At 44.8% G+C, this 24,405-nt stretch overlaps 1 protein-coding gene across 3 annotated transcripts in view; it reads right to left on the bottom strand.

The window, feature by feature from the left end:
* LOC118508118 overlaps window positions 1-24,405 on the bottom strand; it is a 53,765-nt gene that overhangs the window by 3,977 nt on the left and 25,383 nt on the right. For all 3 annotated transcript variants that reach the window (XM_036047626.1, XM_036047625.1, XM_036047624.1), the window contains 6 exons: window positions 15,603-17,225; window positions 13,908-14,134; window positions 13,408-13,570; window positions 12,820-13,089; window positions 12,243-12,485; window positions 10,714-10,917 (listed from right to left, as the gene is read on the bottom strand). In XM_036047626.1, coding sequence (XP_035903519.1) covers window positions 10,714-10,917; window positions 12,243-12,485; window positions 12,820-13,089; window positions 13,408-13,570; window positions 13,908-14,134; window positions 15,603-17,225 — 2,730 coding nt within the window. The remainder of the gene's footprint in view (window positions 1-10,713; window positions 10,918-12,242; window positions 12,486-12,819; window positions 13,090-13,407; window positions 13,571-13,907; window positions 14,135-15,602; window positions 17,226-24,405) is intronic.

Here is a 24,405-nt window from a genome sequence, read left to right as displayed (position 1 = left end):
TAAATGTCATTACGGTTGATATACACACGCAGAGATCTCAGCACGTCTGCATTTTTACCCCTCGTACAGTTTCACCAGCACGGCAGAAGAGGTGAAAGCTACAACCCCTTTTTGCTGCTGCCCCCAGAATGTCCTGGAGGCATGTCGCTGTTTGCTGCAGCATGTTGGAGGCTGAATTTCTTAATCAGTTTCTCGTTTTAAAAAAAAAGATGGAAGGAGAGCGAGACTGTCGGGTTGACTAATGAAGCTGTCGGGATGTGTGTCGGTAGAAGGAGTAGATTATGGTTTCGATGTATTTTTAGCGTAAAGTATAGACGGTTTGCGATGTGCGGTCATTGCACTGTAAAGCTGTATATTGAAGGGAGCTGTGCCGTTTGAAAGGATGAATAGAAAATGACTTCTTGTTGGCGGGCGGTTTCATCGTTGGTGAGGGTTTTAACCGTTGCCTTGTGATGAAAGCGTGTAGTAGTATGTAACGAGTAACGAGTTTTTCCTCATATAAGCGTTTAATTTCAATAGTTTTTGATTCCAGATTCTTCATATAATAATTTTGTGCCAAAACATTAGCTATTCTGCTTAGAGGCCAATTGAATGAGAATTCAATCTTATGCCCTAAACGCTCACTATAATTTGCACTGTTGGTGAATTAGCTGCATGCTGTCAGTGCTGTCAGTTTTTTCTCGTATGGCAGCTTCCAGATAAAAATCTCACAAAGCATTCATTCCTCCAAAATGAAACATTGTTTGCGGGAATTTTGAATATGAAATGTATCCGCAGTTAAAATGCGCCAGCCGGTATCTGAATAACATTAACATTGTGAAACCTGAAATACCTTCTACGGCACAAATACAACGAACCAAACGATTTGCTGCAATCCTAAACCGCCCCAAAAAAAACACGGATCGCAAAAAGCAACAGCAAATACCATTTCATCCACCTAAACCAGCACATAATACAATGCCTCCGGGGTGCAATCAATATAATCGCCAACATAATCGTTTCATTTCCCAAACCATTATCCGGCAAAGGAAAAACTGCCGTTCCTCCCCCCTCCTCCTTTCCACCGGGTTTGCTGCTGGGAAATGCAGAACTTGTGTGTTCGGCTAGGACTGGGAGCACCGGGAAAAAGTATCCTTTTGCCCATCTGATCGAATTACACACCGTAGCCCGTCTAATGCTGGAACGGTTCTGGGGCGGTTCCGACTTGGTATTATCGTTTTCGGCTGGAATGCTTGTAGCAATTTGTCGGATGAAACTATTAGCAGATTATTATTTTACCAAAAAAACAACGATGCTCCTTGCAAGAATCGAACCGAGGACGGGAATGGTTCGTTTGAATGCGAAGGCAAATGGTGGAACAGTGAAGGTGCATTGTACCTGGGAATCGTATCTCGAGACGGATTTGAATCGAAATCGGATCAAATGGTTCATGGAATATGCGTGTGTGTAGCAGATGGTAGCACGATTTGAAGCTCATGGTGCATTGGTGCAGCGTTATAAATTCTATAATTGAGATACCTAGCGATTCTTGGGTGCATTTTTGGGATGCAAATTAGATGAAAAGCTCTCCCTGTACGGTTTCAGTTTGTTAATTTATTTGTAATACACTTAAAGTAATACAGTACAGTTAAATGGCTAAGTAGGGAAAATAACAGGCGCAGACTCACTCAACGCACAATACGTCAATAAGAACCGAAAAATTGTATCACGTCAGCCAAGCGACAGCAAGATTGTTCGATATTGGAATTCTAATTCTATTCCGTTCGCCATTGCATCGCTTTTACCATTCGGAATGAAGTTAGCTGTTTTCTCTCTTTCTCTCACCGATCGAAACGAGAATTCAATAAAAAAATCTCCTAAACACACTCACTCACACATACACACAGCAGATAGCGTCAATCTTAATGATTTCCCCGAGTTGCGCTGCTGGGTGACGGATAGGGTGGAGGTTGTATTTTCTATGTTGCTGCTGCTCATCTGTTGTTGCTGCAACTGCCTCACGTGCCATCACGTTGAAATGAGAAAACGTTTCGTAATGCAATAAAAATCGAATCGAGTTAAGCTTAATTTACTGCTCTGTCATGTTAACTTAATTCTAGCTTTCGGATTTTATTTTCGAGACAAGCTTACGCATTCCGTTTCCGATTTCGGTCCACCGTTTGGAAGTTGGCGGCAGTAACCTAGCTTACCCAGTTGTCACCCGCATGGGCCGAGGAGGCCTATACATTTAGCATTTCGGTTGAATGATTTTTGTTTGGGGAGTTTGGTCCGTGCCACTCTAAACACTCTGCTGGGGCGTACAATTTTTGTCATCAGCCTGCCCGGGTGCCGGGAACGAATATTCAACGGTAATGACATTTATGACGAAAAGATGAAATGATGTTGACAATAACGAACAGCTAAGCTGGGGTTGTGGGGGAAGAAAGTGTGAAACGATATCTGCAGCTGTCATTCATGTAGGCATGTAAGCAAAATCTCACTTCTTGAAAACAATTTCTGGTTTGAAAATAGGTTTTTTTATGCGATTTTAAATTTAATATGGTATTTATTGGAATTTACATTTAATTTTTAGAAAATAAAGTCTCTAGGGCAAGTGAATGTAGGTGACAAGCATCGAATGAATGTTATAGCAATTATTCACACATAAATATCGTTAGTTTCGTATGAAGTTAAATAGCACAGAAAGCCAGAAATGATAGGCCGAGATTTCTCGAAGTATTGGTAGAGGCGACCACGGCGCCGGTCTTCACACGGTTGTACCGGGGTTCAAATCCCATTCTGGTCGTTCTCCTTTAGTGAAGACTGACTCTTCAACTGCATGAAATCATTAAGTCTAGTAAACCAGAAATGACAGACATGACCTATGAGGTCGTTAGGTCCATAGAGAGAGAGGGAGAAGACAATTTAAGAGACTGACACATCTTTTGGTTGTCCCAATTTGGTTGATAGCAACTGTTTTTATAATTTAGAGAGGGGAAAGAGAAGCGTATGATCAGGCTACCATGAAATTGGCCATGAAATCACTGAAGCCAGGGGGTATTCTACCTTCTCAATAATCTTAGAAAATAGTCTACAACAAATGAATAAGTTTAGTTTTTCAATAATATTTTATAGAAAAACTCAATTTAGCTTAAAAAACACGTTTCCTAATTGTAATATAAATTCCCCAAAACAAATTAATAAAAATGAATCTGAGCGTAAAAAAACATCACCAAGAGCTCGGAATTTCAATTTTCCCGAATCCAAAAACCTCAATGACAGGGGAAATTAGACGTCAGCACCATTTACGATTGATAGCACGGGACAAATTCTACTGCTGCATTCGCGGTACGCCGAGCGTGCGTACAGTTGCAGATGGAAATGTTCCATGTGCCGAAATCAGCTTAAGTAATTTTAATTCAATCATTTCCATGTCCTGCACCGGCAGATCGAACCCCGAGTGCGTCACCATGGCAGCAAATCGAAAGAGAAAGAATGCGAAATAAAAAAAAAAGCTCGAGAACGGATTGACAGGAGAAGGATATTAAAGGATTATTTTTTGTTGTTATTATTACTATTTTTCGGTCGGCGGAAGTGCCACGCAGGCAGCACGCCCGTGTATCGATGGGAGCGATGAAAGCATCCGACTAACGATGCTACCAGCAAAACCGGATTCGTCCAATTCCTTGCGACCTCGTTCGAGTTCTTTTCGCCCAGAGCTGAAGCTCCGGGGAAGGTGGATTTCGCCTTCCTTAAGCCCAACCACCGACCGAACGATATGCTACTGGCATGTGCAAGTCCTGGCTTATGGTGATTATCTTCGATTTCAATTTTCAACTTTTGCCCTTACCCGCGTAGCGCCTTTTAAGCCTTCACATTTCAGTTCCGAGTCGAAGTCAGTTCCTTCGCTCATTGTCAATACGTTTATAAACCCCAAATCGAACGAACTGGCTGGAAAGATTGTTCCGAGCAAGCGGAGCAAATTTGCAGGAAAGAGTAAAGGGCGAGTATGGGTTAATTGAAATCAGCAGCAATTTGGTGAAGCGGTGTTTTTTTCTCTCTCTCTCGCGTCTCTTTACTCCTCAGTTCCATTGATTTTCAGCCAAGTGCGCTGGAATGCCCACCGAGCGCAACGTGATTCGTTATTTGATTTTCGGGGGTTAAAGTTGTTGGGGTAGCAATTGTCGATTGTTGGGAGGTTACGGTTTTGCCTGGATGCTTTTAGCGTCGTGTTCGGGCTTCGAAAAATTTTCATCCCTCAGGGCAGCGGCGAGACCAGCTTCATAACTTGGCTGATTTTTCACTTTTCATTCGAGTTTCTTCGGGCAGTCGGGCCACCTCCACCCCCCCAAACCGCCAACCTTTGTTTGGGTGGGTTTGCTTTAATCTCGTAAATGGTATGGTAATATTTTAATTATCCTAATAGCTTTAACCTCGGGCCGCAAACCGGGTAAAAAGGGGAAGCTGGATAACCTTGCTGGTTTGAAGTTTTCGAGCAGGCAGGTTTGTAAGTGAAACCGCAACGAGATGCACTTGCGATGGTAGTGTTTGCAAATGGAGTGCAGAAAATTGCAGCATGCTTTAAAAAGTAAAGATTTTGAAAGAGCTGCTGCTCGGGTGGTTTGCCATAAACTGTGTGCGTGTGACTTTTACGATTCATATTTTGTGTGTTGCTTTTTAATCGGTTGTTCTTCAACTGAAAATAAATTGACTTTAGTAGTAATTCTTCTTATGCTGAATGGAGGCGCCCAGTACTTGATGACAATAGATCGAAACAAAAGGGTTTACGATGATTTCCTTAAAAAGCTAGAAATTTTTAAACCTTACCTTCTTCATCATCTTCTTCTTCTTCTTCTTCTTTAGGGTTTAATGATCAATTAGGTCATGGTGTTTATCTATTTACTTTCTAGATTTATTAATATGAAGGTGTTGGACAGACAGTCCTCACTACAGAGTAATGGTCCTGAAATGATATTGATCGGCATCGCTATTTTTCTAGACAACATAGCCGCTTATGGAAAAGAAAGGTCAAATTTAAGGAATCATAAAAGGTTAAATTCACCTTAAGCTTCAATTTATCGATGGAGGCGCCCGGTACTAGATTCACTTGCACACTTATGTAATATATATAGGATCTATTTTGTCAACTTAATTTATAAGAAAACATAGCCGCCTTAAGACTGGAAAAAATAAAGTATTGTCATATAATAAAGGCTTGAGTGTTTTTAACAGCAGTAGTATGGTTTTAAGTGTTACCTTGCTGTTTTGTGTTTTAATAAAAGAGAAATAAAAAAAAGCCAGTATAATCGACTTTTCGGTGTGAGACTGTAAGTTGCGTGTGATATATTTGGCCCCACTTTTCATACATTTAACTGTGACAAAAAGGGGCAAGCGAGTAGAGCTTTCTTGGAAAAATCCTTCCACCGAAGTCTAACTCCATGTCGTCGCTCAAAAATAGAAAAGGGATTCTATTCTTTCTCCAATTTGTATGCCCACGTTCCGGTGGGTCCGGTGAGCGGGTCCAGGTTTGCGTGACGGCAAATAGCTTGGAAGGTAAATTTTCGGTCCATTTTCTGTCATCATTATGATTATTATTATTGCGGTGCCTTCTTCCCGGGTGCTTTGGAGCACGGCGGGGGAATAGCGTTTTATGATGCCATGCGAGTGAGCGAGAGCCAGGATGTACATGAAAAATAGGACAAATGAAGAAGTTTTCGCATTTTTTTCCTTTAGTCTTCAACCACTCGGGCCTGTCTGCCTGTCTCGGGGTGGAAGGTTTTTTTTTTGCTCAATCCTGTCCTTTGCATCCGCCATCATAATATGTCAAAAGATGGCTCCTGGCAGCACGGAGATAGCACAAGTTTGACCATTTAACTCGGGATGGACCTTCGCCCAGTCGAGAAAAGGTTGCCGGAGCCAACAGGAGACAGGAGGGCGGGTTTGGAGTGTTTGAAGGCAAGCAGTACAAAAGTTGCTGGAAAGGGAAACAAATGCTTCACCGCATACGAAGTACTTTTCCGGCGGCGACGGCGGCGGCCTTATTTTATTGCCTTTCTTTTGTCGCAGCAAATCGGAATAAATTTGACATCAAGTGAGGCGTCGGCTAATATGGGAAGCCCGGGTCGTAAAGCGAAGGGCCGAAACGCCATCGAATGAAAAATTGAGGCGCTCGCGGGCACAAATTGTTCTTCGCTCTTTGATCGATCAGTTTTTGAGTTTGAGGTGGAGTATAAAACAACCGTAAGAAAGACGTTACAAGACACTCACCAAGGGCAGAGACACACAGAGTCCGGCTTCGTTCCAGGAAAAAAAGTTTGGTGAATAATGTTTACCAAAGCGAAAGTCAATTCTTTTGTTGACTTTGAACAATTATGACGTATAAAGTATTTTAATAATTTGAATATCCAGTTACCGCCAGCAGTGTAATAAACATAAAAATCTTTGAAAAATGATAAAAGATGCAGAAAAAAAAAATTTTGAATCCACAAAAATGGAAGGCAAAATTGGATCAATCATTTCTAATAGAAAAGGGTGTACCGGATGCGGGTCATTTATTTTCCACTCATATCTTTCGCTCTCGCCAGTGTCCCCCGTTTGACCTTCGCTTCAAGGAAGGATGCAAGGGAGAAGCGTTCCATTTAGAAGCGTTTGGAGATGATTAGTGTTCCACTTTTTCAATCTTCTTATCGCCGAGAAATGAGAATATCTTTTACTCCATTTCTGTTTCATTTGTCCATTGTCCAGTGAAGGCAACAGCACAGAAAAAAAAGCTTAAGGTGTTTAGTGTCTAGAAACAGGCGAGAGATATGCTAGGGTCATTAGTCAGTGTCAAATAAATTTGGTGAATGTGCCTTGACGAGAAATTAACGGCCAACGGTTACGGGTGTTTTTGGCCAGAAGTGACCACGTCAACAGTTTATTTCATTTCCAAATGGATCACTTTTCGGTTCGAGAGAACCGTGCTGTCAGAAAATGCTTAATGAAAATAGGAATGCATTTCGTATCATTGCGCTGCGTTATGAATAATAGATAAATAAAGCTGTACGAGTGTGCGTTGACGCGATGTGACATGGGTTTTGTTTAGAATTTAATGAGCATTTTGCTAGCCTCTTATAATGTTCAAGAATGCTTTTCCTTGATTTATAATCAAACGAAAATGACTTCCAGACAGGCAAGTCTCGTGTATGTCTCGCATCAGATAAGATTGCATACCAAAAGCGAACATATTTTCCTTCGACACACGGTACATGTACAGCCAGACAGCTTTTGTGAAGAAATAAGGTACCTCGGCACGAAATCATGCCACATTCATCTCCCCAACATACGGACTTTGTCGAGAAATCATTCTACAATGCTTTGAAATCTCAAACTGGACAGTTGTGTGCAGTCCGTACAGCACTCAACTAGCCGTCCGCTCGCTTGTGATGAAAAAAAGTAGTAATGAAAAGAAAAGAAACTGCTCCAGCGAAACTATTTTTACGTAGTAAAGGCTTGTTTTGGTTCTCCCGTCCATCAACTAGTTTATGTCTGGAAGGATGGTCCATAACGGAAATCAGGATGAATGCTAGCAAGAAGCTAGCCAGAAAAAATGGTTTGTTCTGCACCGAACATGATGTGAAAGAACCATCAGCTCGCAGAGAATCGCTAACGTCAGAAGGAAGAAATTGTAACTGACTTTCTTTTGAGCTGTGTGTGTGTGTGTGAGTTGTCTTGTGCTTGAGTCCCGGAACTATATTGCCGCCAATTTTATCTTCAGAAAACGAAGCGAAATACTAACGAACGGCTTTTGTATGGTTCTGCTGCCTCGTCTGCCTCCATCGTTGCTTTTCAGTTCATTCATTTTCAAACTGCACAAATTACTGGCAACACTCGAGACACACTATTTCATTTCGGGGTCTTGAAGATTCCACTTTTGCGTCAGCGTGCACGTCTAGACGGGTGCGTTTTTTGTTGTTGTTGTCTTCGTGATTTTCTTAGCGAACTTACGGTGCCGGTGGCTGGACTGCCCCGTACTGCAGTAGTGCAAGAATTGCATATTTTTAGTAGCTTTTCATCTTAAGTACGGAGGTTTTAATTTAAAGAGCACCAGCACTCAAATAAAGCAGACTGACTGGAGGAGTAATAAAATTCGTTGAAAGACGCTCTTCAGCCGTAGCCAATCGCGAAACATCAGAATTGATGGGATGTCTGGGTAAAAATACCCGATAAGATCTTTAAAGTACGTTAAGGGGTGTGGCAGATGATATCAGAAAATTCTATTTCTTCTCAAAGTACCACAACAGTAGCTCTTTGCATGATTTTTCCCATCGGTAACGTATTTTCAGTCTCTTCAAAATGAACTAGAAGTTTCGATATCATATGCTTACATTACGATATCATCTGACACACAATATATGAGCTGAATTTAAAGCAATTGGCTATAGTTATTGGGTGCTATAACCGCTTCGCGATCTTGGCCTGATGGAACTCACGGTTTAGCGCCGTCTCAACCATGTCAATCCATTATCCCGGCCGTTCCATCGCATTTTGGGCCTACCACGCCTCCTCTATTCGTGTGAACAGCCCAAAAGTACTTTATGGGCTGGTTGGACCGGTGTCATTCTCATGACATGACTTGGTGAGATCACCCCTCAGCTCGTATAGCTCGTCATTGCAGTCGATCCTCCATTTTATGGCAGGCATTGTTAGTAGGCAACATTCTTTTGGTTTTCGTCTCGTTAATCTTCAACCCGAGGTTAAGTGCCACTCGCGCGATCCTTTGGTAGGCTTTTGCTACATAGGAGAGCCTCAAACCAATGATGTCTATGGCATCAGCGTATTCCAGGATCTGGATTGAGTTATAGAAGATGGTCCTCGGAGTTTGCACCTCCGAGTCACGGATGGCTCTCTCTAGCGCCAGGTTGAAAAGGAGACAGGCAAGCCCATCTCCCTGGCGCTGGCTACCCTTGGTAATAGCAAAGAGCCCTGAGAGTTTTTTTATTTACCTTCATCTGGCATGTGACGTTGGCCATTGTCATTCTTACAAGCCTTGAAATTTTGAGAATAGTTAGAGTAGAGCTCCTGCTTCGCCATCTTCTCCAATATTTGCTGCACCAGCACTAAGTTGCAACTTGTGTTTCAAAAGTTTTAGATACTGTAGGCTACCTTATTAGTATAAGCATTTTATTAAACTGGCGTTATGATTTCATCTGAGACAATTTCGATACCATATCCTCGTTTGTAATTTCAACTGACCACCAAAGCTGTATCTCTAAACAAACCCTCTGTTTATAGCAAAAAAAGTCACCTTAACGTAGCCTCAATACCAACTGAGAACCATACCGAAAACAATAGAACTCCATTATTCATTACAATGGCGATGTAACGATGCAGTTTTGTGGGCCAATGCACATGCACATCGTTGATTCGTGCCCGGCAATGTACCTTGCCCTCACCTGCACCTAAACGACTGTTAAAACGTTTCGAAATGGAATAGTAAGGATTACAACGAAAGGAAAATAGAAAAGCAAACGAGAGCAAAAAAAAGAAAACGGGTTAACTACCGTTGTTTCGATGTTTTTATTGTTCCCTGTTTTTACTTTACAACCGCAAAAAGATAGTGGCGGAAAGGAGAGAAGGCAGCAAAAACGCTGCAACGGATGGGTTGGTTTTGCTTACTGGCTGCGTTGTGTATCGTAGCGTTTTTTTTTGTGTGGCAGGAATGATTTCTCGATTCGCCACAGTGAGACATCGTAGACGCGGCCGTTCGAGACAGAGCTATGGACAATAATGTTAGGTTAGGTTCAGGCCCTTTGGCCATTTGCCAGGCCAACCGAGGCGAGCCGACCCGACGGGACAAATAACTTCACTGTCCTTCAAAGGCACACACACACGCAAGCCCGTGTACCCACGGTCGGTGGGAGTGGACAGCAATAAATAGCTCGTTGCGGTGTCCAAACATAAAGCTCTCGTTTGGCGAAAACTGGGATCGTTAGTGAAGTCTCTTGCCGGCGAGGCCGAGTCACCGACCAGCGACTCCCCTGCATCTATAGATCGTTGCTCGTTGCTGTGCTTGAGCTGACCAAGAATTGCACAAACGGGTGAAGCGGTCTTTAGCCGATCGCATCTCGAACTCGATAGTCCGAACCGCGCGATGCAATCGATTTGAAGCATTCGGCCAAACGCAGAACAAAACCAAGAAAAAACAAAAAAAAAAAAGGAAACGAGTAAACGGAAACATTGCTCCGTGTTCGAGAGTGCTTGTTGGAAAACGTGGTCAGTTGCGATGCCCTCTTCCGCCAAGAAATGCAATTGCAATGCATGACCGTGTGCGGTTTCTTTTCGGTGTCCGTGGATGGCCGGAAGCGAAAGAATTGGCCCGCGCAAGGGTTATTCAGGCTAACGAAACCCCGTTATCGCTTTATTTCGCGGCTGTACCGGTCACGGTGCACGGCCGGTCGAGAGTGAGCCATTGAAAGGTAAGTGAAACAAAACAGCGAGCAGCAGCAAAAACTGGGAAAAAAGGGGGGAAAACCCGACTGAAGCGAAGCCAATATTCAATAACCATTCCATTGGGTCACACAGCGCGAACAGGCTTGTGTTGGAGTATGTTTCCGTGCCGTGCGCTCCATTTTTTTTCGCTTTTTTCGATTTTGCTTCCCCGTGGTGAATGTTTCGAGAGCACAATTAAAAACTAGTTGACCCGATCAGCTTGTTCCCGGGAAATAGATTCTGACTTTTTGCCCGCTTACTTACCTCTCGATACCGTGGTCGATAGCGGGTGCTGCAGTTCGAGCTTTCTGCGGTTACCAGTGCTCTGGCCCACACATTTGTACGTGCCGGCATCCTGGTAGACGACGTCCTTTAGCGAAAGCTGACCGGTTTGGGCGTAGCTGCCCGACCCAGGCCCTTTCAGCCGGGCCGATGCCGAATCCAGATGTGACCAGCAGCCGAGCGAACCTGAAGCCGGAGATGGATGATAAGGTGGTACGGGAATGAATTTTTTTTTATTGATCGCGTGAAAGATAGTGGATTTACTGTGTTAATAGAATTGCATGAAGTTCGTTGAAGTTATGTGAATAGATTTTAATTGTGAAATTCTTAAAGTTGGATAAAATATGATTTGCTATAATGCTATAAAAATGCGATCTTAGTAGATTGGTTAAACAAGATCTCAATTTCTAGTATTTTTCATACAGATCTACTATAAGCTAGCTATAAAACTAAGCACGTTGAAAATTCTCTCCTCAACAACCATCGACACGTTTGCCAACATCAATTGCCTCGGTGCAATAGTTCCGCACTCGAAAATCCTCGAAAACTTCCGTCCGAAGATCCTTTCCGGGGAAGAACTTTTGCCACCTTTATAAGTAAAAAGTTTGGCGGATAGGCTCACTGTACAGTATGGTAGCTTTGCTTTCATTACCATAAAAAAGTGAGTTGGTGCTAAATCGGATCATCGGCAAGTTTCGCAGTTCGAGATGGTACCGGCAGGCCAGCCTATCGACGGGATGGATGCGACTAGGATGGATACAATTGCTTCAAGTGGCTCGTCTAGACTTCCGAGTGCGGATGCTGCCGCCGCTGCTTTGATGCAGTTTGCCGTGCTAAGCTCTTGAGCTGTAATTTTGATTCCATTTGTGCCACTAGCGTGAGACTTGCGAGACGGGGGCTCGCCCGGGGTTGGATCAGTATGTAAATCATCTGAGTTGGGCTCGGAAAAAGGGGGGTGTGCATCGAGTCGAGCTGGGAAGTTTTAGTTGGTTCAACGAATTGCGCCGATGGAATATTCGACATGGAACTCGCTCCCGGTACAACCGTCTGGTACAAGTTGATAGCTTCATGTCACATAATTTTCAAGGCAAGGAGAAAAGTCTTGCATTCATTTGGTTCCCTGCTCGAGTCTTGGCGCTTAAGGCACCAGACGGGGTTTTTTTTTTGTTGTTGCAAATGTACAGGGGAAAAAGTTGTTCTTCTGTTGTCTCCCCTTGTCTGGCGGTAGCTAGTAGTAGGTGTGTTGGCTGCTGTCCAAGAAGAAGTTCCGTGCGGGACTGGCACTCGAAGAAACGATGCGATTCGCATGCAAGTCATCGTACCGTTTTTCCCCTGTGCAGTGGACTATCAGGTGAAGGCATATGCAGCCGAGCTTCTTTAAAAAGCAAATAAGTCTTGGACCAAGTGGGCTTCGGAACACTTCCACCCGGGAAGTGGTTGCTATGGCTAAGGCGTTGGCAAAAGTTGCGAACAATTTAATCTTCACAGTTTTATTTCGTGGGGCGTCTTACCTTGAGGGCACTGCAGTGTAACGGAACCACCGAGTTCGACTTCCATTTGGCCGCCGGTCTTGAAGGAGTTGGTTCCGATCGGTACGCTTCCCGGGTAGGGTCCACCGGAATAAGTTCCAGCACCGTTGGTGGGTGTGAAGGCAGCCGAGGACGCGGGTGACGAGGCAGACGATGATGAGGATGAGGATGGCGATAGGGAGAGATCCTGTTCCACCGGTTCCGACGTAACGTCGACTGGATCGTCTACGGTGAGTGTGCGAGAGTAGCAAGATAAACAGCTTGATTAGAAGGCAAGTTCCAGGAATTAATGTGAATGATTGTTCACATGCTGGTAAATAGTAGTCGTTGGGATGGTTTTGCTGGAACGGTGGAATATAAACTATTTCCAGGAAAAAGCTGCCCGGTTTCATTACTTAGGTACTACCGGGACTGAACCTAGGGGAAATTAAAGTCAGCTTAAAGTTCATGCTTTTTAATTAGTGCAAGGGCAACTTTAACTCTTTATTTTGCGGGCTAGAAAAAAAAACTCTAATCTAAAGGCGGAATTGGAACTACGAATCACACGACGCATACTCACATCGCACGCTGAGATAATATCCGATGCTCGAGTACTGAAAATTGAGATGCCTCGAGGTACACTTGTACCAGCCCGAATGTTCGCGCCGGATCGAGCTGAAGTTGAGGAATCCATCGCCCGTCTGCGGTACCGGCGGATCCCCGTCGTCCTTCTGCCACAGCGGCGTGCTGGGCGGGTTCGAGTCGACATCACACTTGAGCGAAACTTCGATGCCCTCCCGTAGCGGATACCCGAAGCCGGGCGTTCGCGTGATCGCAAACGACGGTGTGTCTGTACCGACAGCGGAACACGGTATTAGAAAAGTTAGTGAAATGTACCGAAAATTCTGGGAAAACTGCGCTGCCCGAAAAGTGAGGGAAAGTTTGGCCGGGTTTTTTTTGTGTGTGTGTGAGTGTGTTCCCACAGTTCATATTTCGCAAACGGAATCGAAATCAAAAAAGCAACCCGAGATGTATGTGCTGACACAGCGGCACGCCACGATGTGCAGCAGCACGCACTCTGCCGGATACGGACATCCGTGGGATTATGTGTGTGTGTGTGTGTTGGTGGCTGAGGCCATTGATATGACTAATGAAAAATTCCACTCACACTGCACATCGAGCAGAATCGAAGCGTTTTGGCGTACTTTCAGCGTCGGATGCTCCATGATGCAGAGGATGCGAGCGTTGTGATGCACCCGGAAGACGGCGGGCAACCGAGCCTCCGATATGGCACCGGTGTTGATCTTGTACGGTTCCTTGTCCGCCGAATCCTGGAAGAGCAGTGCAGAGCAGAGAGCGTTGATGAATATCTCCGTGTACGTGTTGCATTGCGCATTGCATAACATTCGGGCGCAGCCGATGTCACACAGCATCAACAGCAAAAAAATGTGCTTCTCGATGTACTGCAAAAATGTTTCATTTCACAACGAGGGATGCCCGGGTTTGCCAGTTTTAACGGATTCGACAAGCTCAAAAGTGCTACTGCTACTCGTTCTCGTTCCCAGTGTGCATGGTTCGAGTCTTGGGGAAAAAGTTTGCTCCAGCCTTCCCACCCGACTGCCAACCACAACACGCACGGGGCTAGCAAGTCCTCGGCAGCTAACTAACCTTATCCTTCTTGATCTCCTGCAGCTCCAGCACGTCGTTCGATAGTTTCTGTGCGTGCCGGTCGATGCCGGGACTCAGCAGCACCTCCCAGGTGAGTGTGGGCCTCGGGTTGCCTCCCTCGCTGACGCAGGCAAGCGTCAGCTCGGAGTTTTCCTTCACCGGGATGAACATGTTGCCCGCATCGAGCCGCCGAGAATCGATCAGCAAATATGGCTCCCTTGGTGGATCTGGAGGGAAGTAAGAAGCAACGGGCGAAGGGTTTAGTCGTGATTGAAATCTTTCAAACTGCACAAGAAAGCATCTTTTCTTGCTGTGGCGCAATTTGTGCTCTTTCCCCCTGCTTTTTGCTGGGGAAACTAAAGGGGGAATCAGTAATGTTTCCGAAACTGTGATTTATTTTTATCACCGCTCGGTAGGGTGAAGCCAGCTAAACAGGGGCTACCCTCAGCCAACGTACACGACCTAAGTGCTACAAGCGATGAAGAGAAAAGTCAAATGATCTGGAATGGAATTAATTTTAAGGAAGCGGGCAGGCACACTGCCAAAGTGCTATCATTGCGAAATATGAAAACTTTGCTCTTATATCCTTGAGCTTAATCCAATTTCAAGGTCCTGGAGATGGATTGCAACGGAAGCAGTAGCTGGAGAAGGGAAGAAAAAAGCGGTCCGGAGTGCCTTTGCACGTATCTACCAAACAGCACAGAGAGATTGATTTAGTTTCCCAAGCTGTTTGTTCTTCTGTTTCCGGTAAGATAAGAAAAAAAGCTCTCTCTCACACACACACACACTTGCTAAAAGTGATCCGAAAATGAAAAGCAAAATCGAACCATCAAAGTCCATAAAGAGCATTCGTCCAAAAAAGTGGCTGCAACAGCACCGGAGAGCAAAACTTCATTTCCTATCTCCCGTTTTCTTCGTCCTCGTTCTGCTTTGGCTGGCAGACAGTGCGTGGTGCCGGTTTCCGGCGATGGTTGGTTTCAATAAGAATCAATCGTGGTTGCAGTGCGCTCTTTCGTCTAACGAGTTGGCACACCGTGGGAAGGTAGCTAGGGTAGCGGAATGGGAGTTGAACTTTTGACATGAGCTGGGCGACTCATCCTCACTATAGGGCCGGTGTGGTCTTAAAGTAAGGAAATACATCTCCATATTGTTATAACATTTTCTTATTGTGGTAATAATTAAAAAAATGGAAAAAATTTATTATGTGTTATAAGATAATAAAATTTAATACAAAATAAAAATATTTTATTAAAAATCTCTAACTATATTTATATACTTTGTTTTGAGCTGTGTCCAGCGCTCAAAGAAAATTGGATGATCGAATATGTTTCTGGGTGGAGGCGCCCAGTATTTCATTCACGCACACCCCTTTTTGCAGATAATGTACGAAAATTAGAGCCTTATATGTGAATTTTTACTAAGTCAACTCATAATTTAAATAAGGAATTTAACAAAAAAAGGAATAATAATTTAAGACAGAACTTTGTTGAATTTGAAAAAAGAATATTTGAATATTTGAATGTATGAAATTGGTGAGAGGCGCCCTCTGGATGTCAAAGTACGAAGTATGAAAAAGATCTTCCGGCTTCTTCAAACAAAAAAGACAGCTTTGACCACCTTCTGTCCTTAGCCGCCCCATAGTGCGGCTGGGAATCTTCCCGACATCTCCCGTGAACTTTTCTATCGCCAGCTTACCCAGCACGATCAGCTTTATTGGCCGCCCGTTGAAGAAGAATCCGCGCGCATTCTCCGCCTCACACTGCCACACACCGTCGTCCTCGAGCATCACATTCGAGATGGTAAGCGCGCCGAACGATTCGCGCACAAACCGGATGTCAGCGGTTCGTGACTTCTTGTCCATCGCGTGCACTATCTGGCCGTCCTTCAGCCACACACCGGTCGTAATGTCGGCGTCAACCTCACAGTTTAGCCGCACCGTTTCGTGCTGGTCGGCGTACACCAGCACCACATTGTCCTCCGCCAGCTGCTCCTCGGCCGGGTCACGAATGATTGGTCTCAGTGGCAGAGCTAATGGCAGGTCCTCGTCCACCGGTACATGGTGCTCCCGCCGATCCGATTCACCGTGTGACCGTACCGCGGCGCGCGGAACTTTTCCCATTAGCCGGCGATCCCGGGTACCGGGCCCGGTCCGAGAAGCTGATGATTCCTGTTCGACACTTGTCTCCAGCAGATCCGGTCCATTGAGAAAGATGATTTGTTCGTCAAAGTTTCGCCCACCGAAAATGGCTTCGCTGGTGGAGTCAAGCGTAAGGTCTCGGGGCCGCGTGGACGGTGGGTAAGGAGAATGTGGCCGGATGGTGCCATTGTGGTGGGTGTGAGCCGGTGTAATGTAGACGCTGTCGTCAAGCAATATGAAAGTTGGCTCACCGGCACCGGGTGGTTGTTCTCGGCCGTAATGGTGGCTGTCAGTTGTCACTGAAGAATGCGACGGTGTAATTGTTCGTTCCGTTGGACTGTCGGCCAACTGTGAAAGTGGATGCCGCTTCCCGGGGGGTTTCGTTGGCGGGAAACTTTGTGCAGTTTTTAGTGCATCTAATGTTGGGGAATTTCCCGAGGGGTTCGCTACCCGGCGGGAGGCGGGGCTGTCGGGAGGTGGTGGCGTTGGGCTAATTTGTTGATCTAAATTACTCGCTTTTAAACTATCGATCACAGCTGGGCTTGTTTTGTCTCCGGAGTTACTACTATTAGTGTCATCGTTGGTACGCCTACTGAGATTCTGTGCATCCGCACCATTGACGTTGGTGGGATCGGAGGATACGGGCTTGGAAATGTTGGCTGTCGTTTCTGTAGAGGATTTCCCATCGGCTGTGGAGGATAGTGAGGATGTTTTTGGGGTTTCCTGAGCAGAGTGGCTCTTGACTTTGTCTGTCGTGTTCGTCGATCTTCTGTGTCGCCGATGTTTAGAAGGATCGTACACGTTCGAGAGGTGAAACTTGCTTAAAGTTGGCCTCGAAACATCCCGAAAGTTCGATGGGGCTTGTGACGTTCCATCTGTGGAAGCTCTAACATCTCCACGAAGTTTCTCGGCCATATGTAAAACATTATCTAAATTGTTATAAGCTACACTTGGCTTACGTCCACTGCTTACTACCCGCCCCGAGGCAGTCACACGTGTTGAAGAAGAAAATGGCTTTTCTTTTCGTTTCGCCGATATTTTCGAAAATATTTCTTCACGTACAGTGGAGTGATCGGATTGGAAATCGTAGACGAATTGATTATTATCTAAATTTCGGTGGAATGTGTGATCGACTCCTTTGCTGGCCAGACTGTGATCGACATCTCTCTGTGCTAAACAACCTGAAATGAAACGGAAAGAAAGGGATTGATTTAGCTCAAAATCAGAAATCATTTCTAATTTCACAACATCCATTCAGGCAAGCTTTAAACCGTGATACGAAATCTCGGTTCCATAAAAGCGAGCTCCAATATCATCACCATCAACAGCACCGCGCTGTCCTATCGCTCCACCCGAGCGAGAGATCGCTGAAAGTGAAGATGTTAAATCTTTAATGTCAGCCCGAGAGGCACTTGTGAGCGGTGCCATCATGACAGGGCGTCTTGAAAAACCATCGTCATTCGATAGCCCCCGACTTCAAGCTTCATCACCTCGAAAACGATGAACCAATTCAATAATAAAGGAAGAAGCAGGAGAAAAAAATACTCCACCGCTGCTCTCCCGATTTTCCCACCAGCTCTCTCTCTCTCTCTCTCACCGGTGCCCCTTGGATGTGGTACCGCAGCTCGGTGTCATTTCATCGTCACCTGCTTATTTATTATTTCAAGGGTGTATCCTTGAATGTTCGGTATGTTGGGACGTCGTGTGCATGCAAACGTCGGATCAGTTTACACCTTGTTTAGCACCCCGGTAGGAGCCCTTCGTTGCGAAGCTGAAGGGTGTGAGTGGTTGTATACAATTTCAACGTGTCATTGAAGTGAGTGAGTCCGTGATGGCAAGAGCGCTCACAAAGGTGCCGGGCAATTTTGTTGCTGATCGATTCATTATAGAAAGAGTTTAATTATTTTTCTATAAGGCAGTGTTATGTTTTATAAGTTGTAAACAATAAACAAAGGATTTTTATTATTAGAGGGACTTATTTATTAAAGTAAAGGCTTAGCAATCAATGGAGAGTTAGTAAACAGAGTCGATACAATTTTTAAACTTCTCAGAAAACAGAGAACTTTACCCTGTTGAAGACTGTCGTCAAGTTGGTGTTTGGCATAGCTTTCCAAAGTTAAATCCTTCTTAAGGTAAAAGGCTCCTCAAAGTTCCTTAAGTGAGAGATAAACTCTATGAATATTGTTGACGTTGAACGCTTCAGAACCAAGTCATACTGAGTTTGTTCTAGAACGTATTAGAACTTCACCTATCAACCAGTATCCTCGGCATCGTTGGCTTTTCAACAAGGTCTAACAGTTTAATCCAACAGGACCATCATATTTCTTTAAGTTATAAATCGTCTATAAACCATCGCAGAATACCAGAGCATGAGGTACCCAGCTACAGCTTAACTTGCAGTATAATAAATGCTAGCTTTCATAACTTTGAGGATTAATTATATTTTACACACTCGAAAATCTGCCATTTTTGATGGGATATAATACCTAGATCCTGAGTATTCTTAAGTGCATTTTAATTGGTTCAGAGAAACGCACCCGAAATACTCGCGCTAGGATTTATAGGGGCGGAAGTAGTATAATCCCAGACACACCCATCGCGGAAGGTGATGTTTCCGGAGGCTGGTTTTACAGTCTTCTGGAGTATAAAATTCTGACACTGCAGATCTACTGTACACGTTATGCTATTAGCCTTAGAATATGCATTTCCTTCATAAAGAGCCAGCTCGAAATATGGTGCTAAAGACGGAAAAAAGCCAAAAGTCAAGAAAGAAATGGTAGCCAGAGGAAGATCTTTCAATCAGAGTAATAAAGAAATATCTCTAGGCGCTCTGCGTCATATCGACGTTTACATCTGCCGTAAACGTGTTTGCAATTTTAGTGCAAGTGTACATACGTACGTACACATTTTCGCTTCTTTCTTCCATCACCGATGAAATTGTTCCTCGCCCTAGGAAGTACTCTCTCAGTATTCGGCGAGTACGAGTCTCATAAAACGTTCTTGCTCCGTACTTTCTGGCGAACGCAATCGAAGGACATGGCTGTTGCGAGAGGAACTTCCAGGGAAAAAGAAAGCCAACACACAAACAATGCCCAATAACGTTCGCGAAAGCCGCGGAAATCGTTGACAGGAACAATAAGCAGTCCATTCCGCGTAAGTGTGCGCAATAATGAAACGCGACACCGCAACGCCACTGTCGAACGCAACTGTCCCCCCGAGACAAACCTTTCCGAGGGGTGTTTTCTCAAACAAAAAAAGGAAGTCACTCACTAAAACCGATGACTCAGTTGACTTTTATCACGGTACAATGGAATGAGGAGGACCTCTACTGTTCGTAGTCATTTTTCGGGCGCTCGGCTGGGACGCCAGGCATTTGGCCTGGTTTTACGACAGTTTGGCGTTCGGAGCACCCTGAACATCGGGCAGGGACATCTTCCAACTCGTGCGCCATCCTGTCCCGTGCTCGCTCTGCCGTTGATTATTTTTATAGATTTGATGATCTAATTTTATGAGACGTTCAGCACAGCGTTCTCGGTGTCTGGGTCGCGGGTAGATCGGGTGGCCTCGCCTTATTTGCTGAGGCTTGTCATGTATTGTTTTGTGGGTGTCCTTTTTTTGCGAAACTTATTGGGGTGCGTGTTGTGAGACCCGTTCGTTTGATGTGGCCCCACAGAGGAACACTCTTTTCCGGTGGGGTGGCTCGTTGGGATTTTGACCACGTTCGGGAAAGACAACGAATGGCAGAAGGAGAAGAAAAAAAGCCCCACTGCCAACCATATCCGTTCGAAAGTTTCGCGAGCGTCATTTTTGTTGTTGTTTTCTAGCCTTCAGGTTCTTGCCTGTCTCTCGTTCCACGGTTTTTTCGGTTTTACGATCCCAGGCCCCAAGCCGAAAAGTTGGTCCAAGGGATCGGTAACTTTTGCGAAAACGTTGTCGGTTTGTATTACCCGCCAGTCCGCCTAGAGTCCTGGACGAGAGGTTACATAGTGTGAGAGGACTCGGCTCTCGATGGGCTCGGGCCTGGTGAGTGGTCTCGTTTTTGGGCTTTGGTATTAGCGGGAAAATCTTCTACTCTCCTAGTATCAGAGATTTTTACGATGGAACGTTTTCCATTTTCCCCGGCCTTCGACCAGCGCTTTGTTACGATTTGGGCCTTGTGGATAAACCTACACAATGGTGCTTAGGACTTTCTTCTGGTTGGGCCGCTTGAGCCCAGCGTTCGGTGATGTTTACTGGTGAGGTTTCACCGGTTCATCTGGGAGCCGGTATGTGGCTTGCAGAGGTAATCCGGAAGACCCCGCCCCCTCCACTAATCCCTTAATACTCGTACGATCTTTCAACGGGACCGGCCCCAAAACTGCTGGTGTAGCGTTGTTTTTCGGCTGCCGCTTTCTTTTGTTTTGAGTGGGGATCGCTTTCGGTACTTCTAATAGCTTACCCGGGCGCAGCGAAACCCTTCATGGTGGGTTATTTTTTGTTGTGCCGATCGGAGCTGGCACCGTCACCGGATGGAGATTGGGTTGAGATGGATACTTCGGAAGTAAAAAATAGGATTTTTATGCCGAAAACGTTAACCGATGCTAGAGAGCTGGTTGGCTAGTTCCGCCGGTACCAGGTCGGTAGTGTGATCGGTAACGAAGCAGTTTTGTCGTTTAAACCATGAAGCACAACTGAATGCACACGATTCGAAAAGTTATCGTGTCGAGGGTTGGGAGGAATACAAAATGGTGCCAAATAAACATGGTCGATAAAACTTCAAAGTATGGCTTAGTAGATTGCGCCGGAAGTGTTAAGATTTTAGAATTTGGATCGCCGGACTTTTATTTGTATTACTTTCTGCTTCTTTATTAAAGCCAAAGTACAGATAATCAAGCTGCAATGTATTAGCTTTTCCACAGAATGCGTTTGCTTACTCGGGGGTAAAACAAGAGCTCGAAGCGCACAAGGAATCGATTCGGGAAAGCAAAAAGTTTTTCCTGCTTTACGGAATGCTCTTTGAGTGAGCTCGAAACTGGTTAACGTCGAATGTGTTGTCTGGCTGCTGCCGGCGATGATGACGCCACTGCCACTGAGCGAAACTTCGAACGTGCTTGCGCATGTAAAATCACGAATTTTCTGGCTGATTTGATTTATTTGGCACACTTTTGGGAGAAAAATTGTTGCCATAAATATAAATATATGTGTTTTGTTCTTCGGAAGGCAGGCAGTGGTGCATGGTATGGAGCGGACTTTTGTTCGGATGTTCCTGAGTGCGTGTTTGACGTTGCCAAGTAGAAGAAGTGTTGAAGCGTTTTGCTGTTCAATAGGTTCAGCAAAGCTATAGTAAGTAGAAAATCTGCTATAATTTTGTTCTAGAAATTTATTTGATTTCTCAGCAAGTTTGCTCAATTTATCAACTTTATTAGAAGGAATAAGACAAACCAGAGACAATCTATTCCTAGCAAAGTTCTCACCAGCGTTAAGAAAACATGCAAGCGAGGCACCCTCACTTTCCGGAAGTTTATTACTCTTGATACATATCAAACAAACGTTCAGTGAGCTATTAAATGCTCAACGTCGCCCGGATGGAAGAAAAGACAAGTGAAAACAAAAAAATACTCAACCATGTTCGGAGCGTCGTCATTAATCTTCACCACCGTACCGTACGGAACATATCGTTTGGTTGGTTTCTCGGTTGCGAAAGCGCAAGCTTCCCGATATGAACTGAGCAGTTTTTCTGAGTGGTGGTGATGAAGAAATGCTGCTTTATGGCATTGGGATAGCAATGGTTTGTCGTTCTTTTTTTTGTTGTTGCTCGCCGTGCTGTGTTCCTGCCGTCGGACTAATCAGCAAAAGGAATAGTAGTGCTTTGGGTAGCAGAAAATTATACGCGTTTATAAATCTCCCATGAGTCGGCACTAACGAATGGGAGCGGGATCGTGCGTATCTAGGATACACAATCTATCAAATGGAGCCGTTTGCGCTCCAGTACGTACCAGAAATAGGCGTACCGGTAAACGATTCGTTTTGTATTGTGTGATGAAACATGTTGTTTCTTGGTGAGGAAACTGAGTTTGGCAGAGGGAAGTTTTAAAGCCTGTTTTTTTTATGAGACAGAATGCTGTGGTAAGATTTTGTGCAATAAATGTTGAAAGTTCTTTACAGAATTTTCTGTTTGTATTCCTTATAGCATTCAACGGCGACTAGAATTCGCAAACCACCTCAAAGACACAAGACATCTGCTTCAAAAACACAAGTCCAGCAAACGACCAAAGTCAAGGGTAAACTGGCCGCGTTTGTGCCAGGAAAAAGAATGAAAATTAATGGTTTCTTCTACATTGAGCCCCATTTCGTTTCGAGTCAGTTAGCCGTTATCGGTCGGCTGCCGGTTTTTTTGTTCAAAGTTTTTTGGCCAATAAAGCCCCACTTGCCCAACAACAACCCAGGGCCGGGTTGACCCATTGGCCAACATGACGGAGTTTTTTTGTTTGTTTTATTTTTATGACCATCATCTCCGTGAGCATCTCATGCTGGGGAGATGCTTCCGTTACAAAGCATTCCCCTGGCAGCTGGTTGGGTCGTCGTCGGCGGCCGAAGGGAATGATGATGATAGCGGCAGCGGCCCGGGCACAAATGTTTGCTTTAGTAGCCATAAAACTAGGTTCATGGTTTGGAAGAGCAGGCGGATGGGATGGGGCTTCGAAGCGCCACTACGACTAACTGGATAGCAGGAGTCATAGTCTGTAAACGGCATGTTTATACGTGACTTGACACCAAATCGCAGGAAAGGAAGAAGCCCCTGTTTCCGATGGTAGACAGTTTTCGAGAAGGAGTTACCAATTTTTGTCTTTCGTTTTTTTTCGTCTTGGTTGGTAACGCATTTCGGAAGTCGGTTTATGTCTCAGATTTTTGTATAAGAAGCAATGGGGTCGCTTGGTGCTTAAGAAGTATTAGGCGCCTCCATTGCGTGGTGGAATGAAACACTGGGCGTCTCCATCGGTTGGAGGCTGACACGCATTTGGCTTTGTTCCGGTAAAATTCAACTCTTTGTGTTTTGTTTGATGAAGAAGTCTATGTTCTTAAAAAATATGAATAAATGTTTTGTTTTTGTGGTAGGGATCGAGGACTTTACCGAAATCAACGTCACACAATTATAGGCAACCCCTTAAGAAGCGCTTCAAATATTTAACCGATCAACCGAGCAGTTTTTTAAAGTCCCTAAGATAGTGAAGTGAAACGGAGCAAAATGTACAGAGAAGCGAAAAATAAACTGAGGAATCAGCTTCTCACAGCAAATAATCTCATCTTCCATCCTACCTTCTTGAAGGCACAAACACACACTCACACAATCTACACCGTGCGTCCTACAAGCGTGCTTACGTGGGGGGCCAAACGAAACGAAGGTGATAATGAAATTTTATTCTGCTCACTTTTCCAATTATCGAGATCGAACGGCCGAGGGAGAACGGCGATCGAAGTACGTTCGGATTGCTTTTCCGAAATAGCCCGCACCAAACGAGGTTCCCGTCCTCAAATGACAGACGCAAGACTATCTGTGCCGAATTGTGTGTGTGAGCGCGCGGCGTGCGTTTTTTTCCTTCTCCCTGTCGATAAAGTGGCACAAAGAGCACACAATTCAGATGGTTCCAGAACGGCCGGCTCGCTAGAAGAATCATCAGTACAAAGCGAAGCGGAAACCTTGTCATAACCGGACACGAAACGTGGCCGGAATCCGGTGACATACTTTAACAGCAGCGCTCCCGGTTGAGGGTGACGATGAAATAAAGGTTGCCTTTGGCATATCCGGCTGCTAGAGTGTCGTGTACGATACGGTGATGGTCATCCTTGGTACGGGTTTTGCTTGACACAACCGTGACATGATGGATAATAAGCGTCCAAGTGAGTGAGTGAGCGAGTCCGGGGCCGATGGATGGATCATTCTTCTGGCGGGTAAGAAGATCTATCGGTTGGGGAAGGACTTCCGGTCACTTTTGCCAGAAGTGGTTGCTGGATGGGAGATTGGAAGCGGAGGTAAAGAAAGAATCGGAATCCAATCCGTAAGAGTGTAAGGTTTTCCGCACCGTTGGATACGTGACGAATGGGGAAAAGTTGGAGCGATGCGATATGGTTTACGGAGCAATAGCGGAGTAGCCAAGCAGTGGCGTTAGTGATTTAGCTCTTTGTTTTGTATGGGTTTTTTTCGTTTGTAGGTCATCTCGTTTCGCTAGTGGCAAACGATTGGTCGAGTAAGAAGAAGCATTTTTAGTATGATGGTAGCAGAAATAAAATATCGTTGGCCGATTTTTTTCTTATTTTTATTCGTCTGTGCGTGTATGCGATTGTATTTTCTATGTTTGGTTTTCATCAACTTTATAAAAGTTC

Source organism: Anopheles stephensi, chromosome 2, assembly GCF_013141755.1.
Source record: "Anopheles stephensi strain Indian chromosome 2, UCI_ANSTEP_V1.0, whole genome shotgun sequence".
Taxonomy (NCBI): Eukaryota; Metazoa; Arthropoda; class Insecta; order Diptera; family Culicidae; genus Anopheles; species Anopheles stephensi.
The sequence above is the reverse complement of the archived record's forward strand: the minus strand, read 5'-3'. Positions and strand labels throughout refer to the sequence as shown.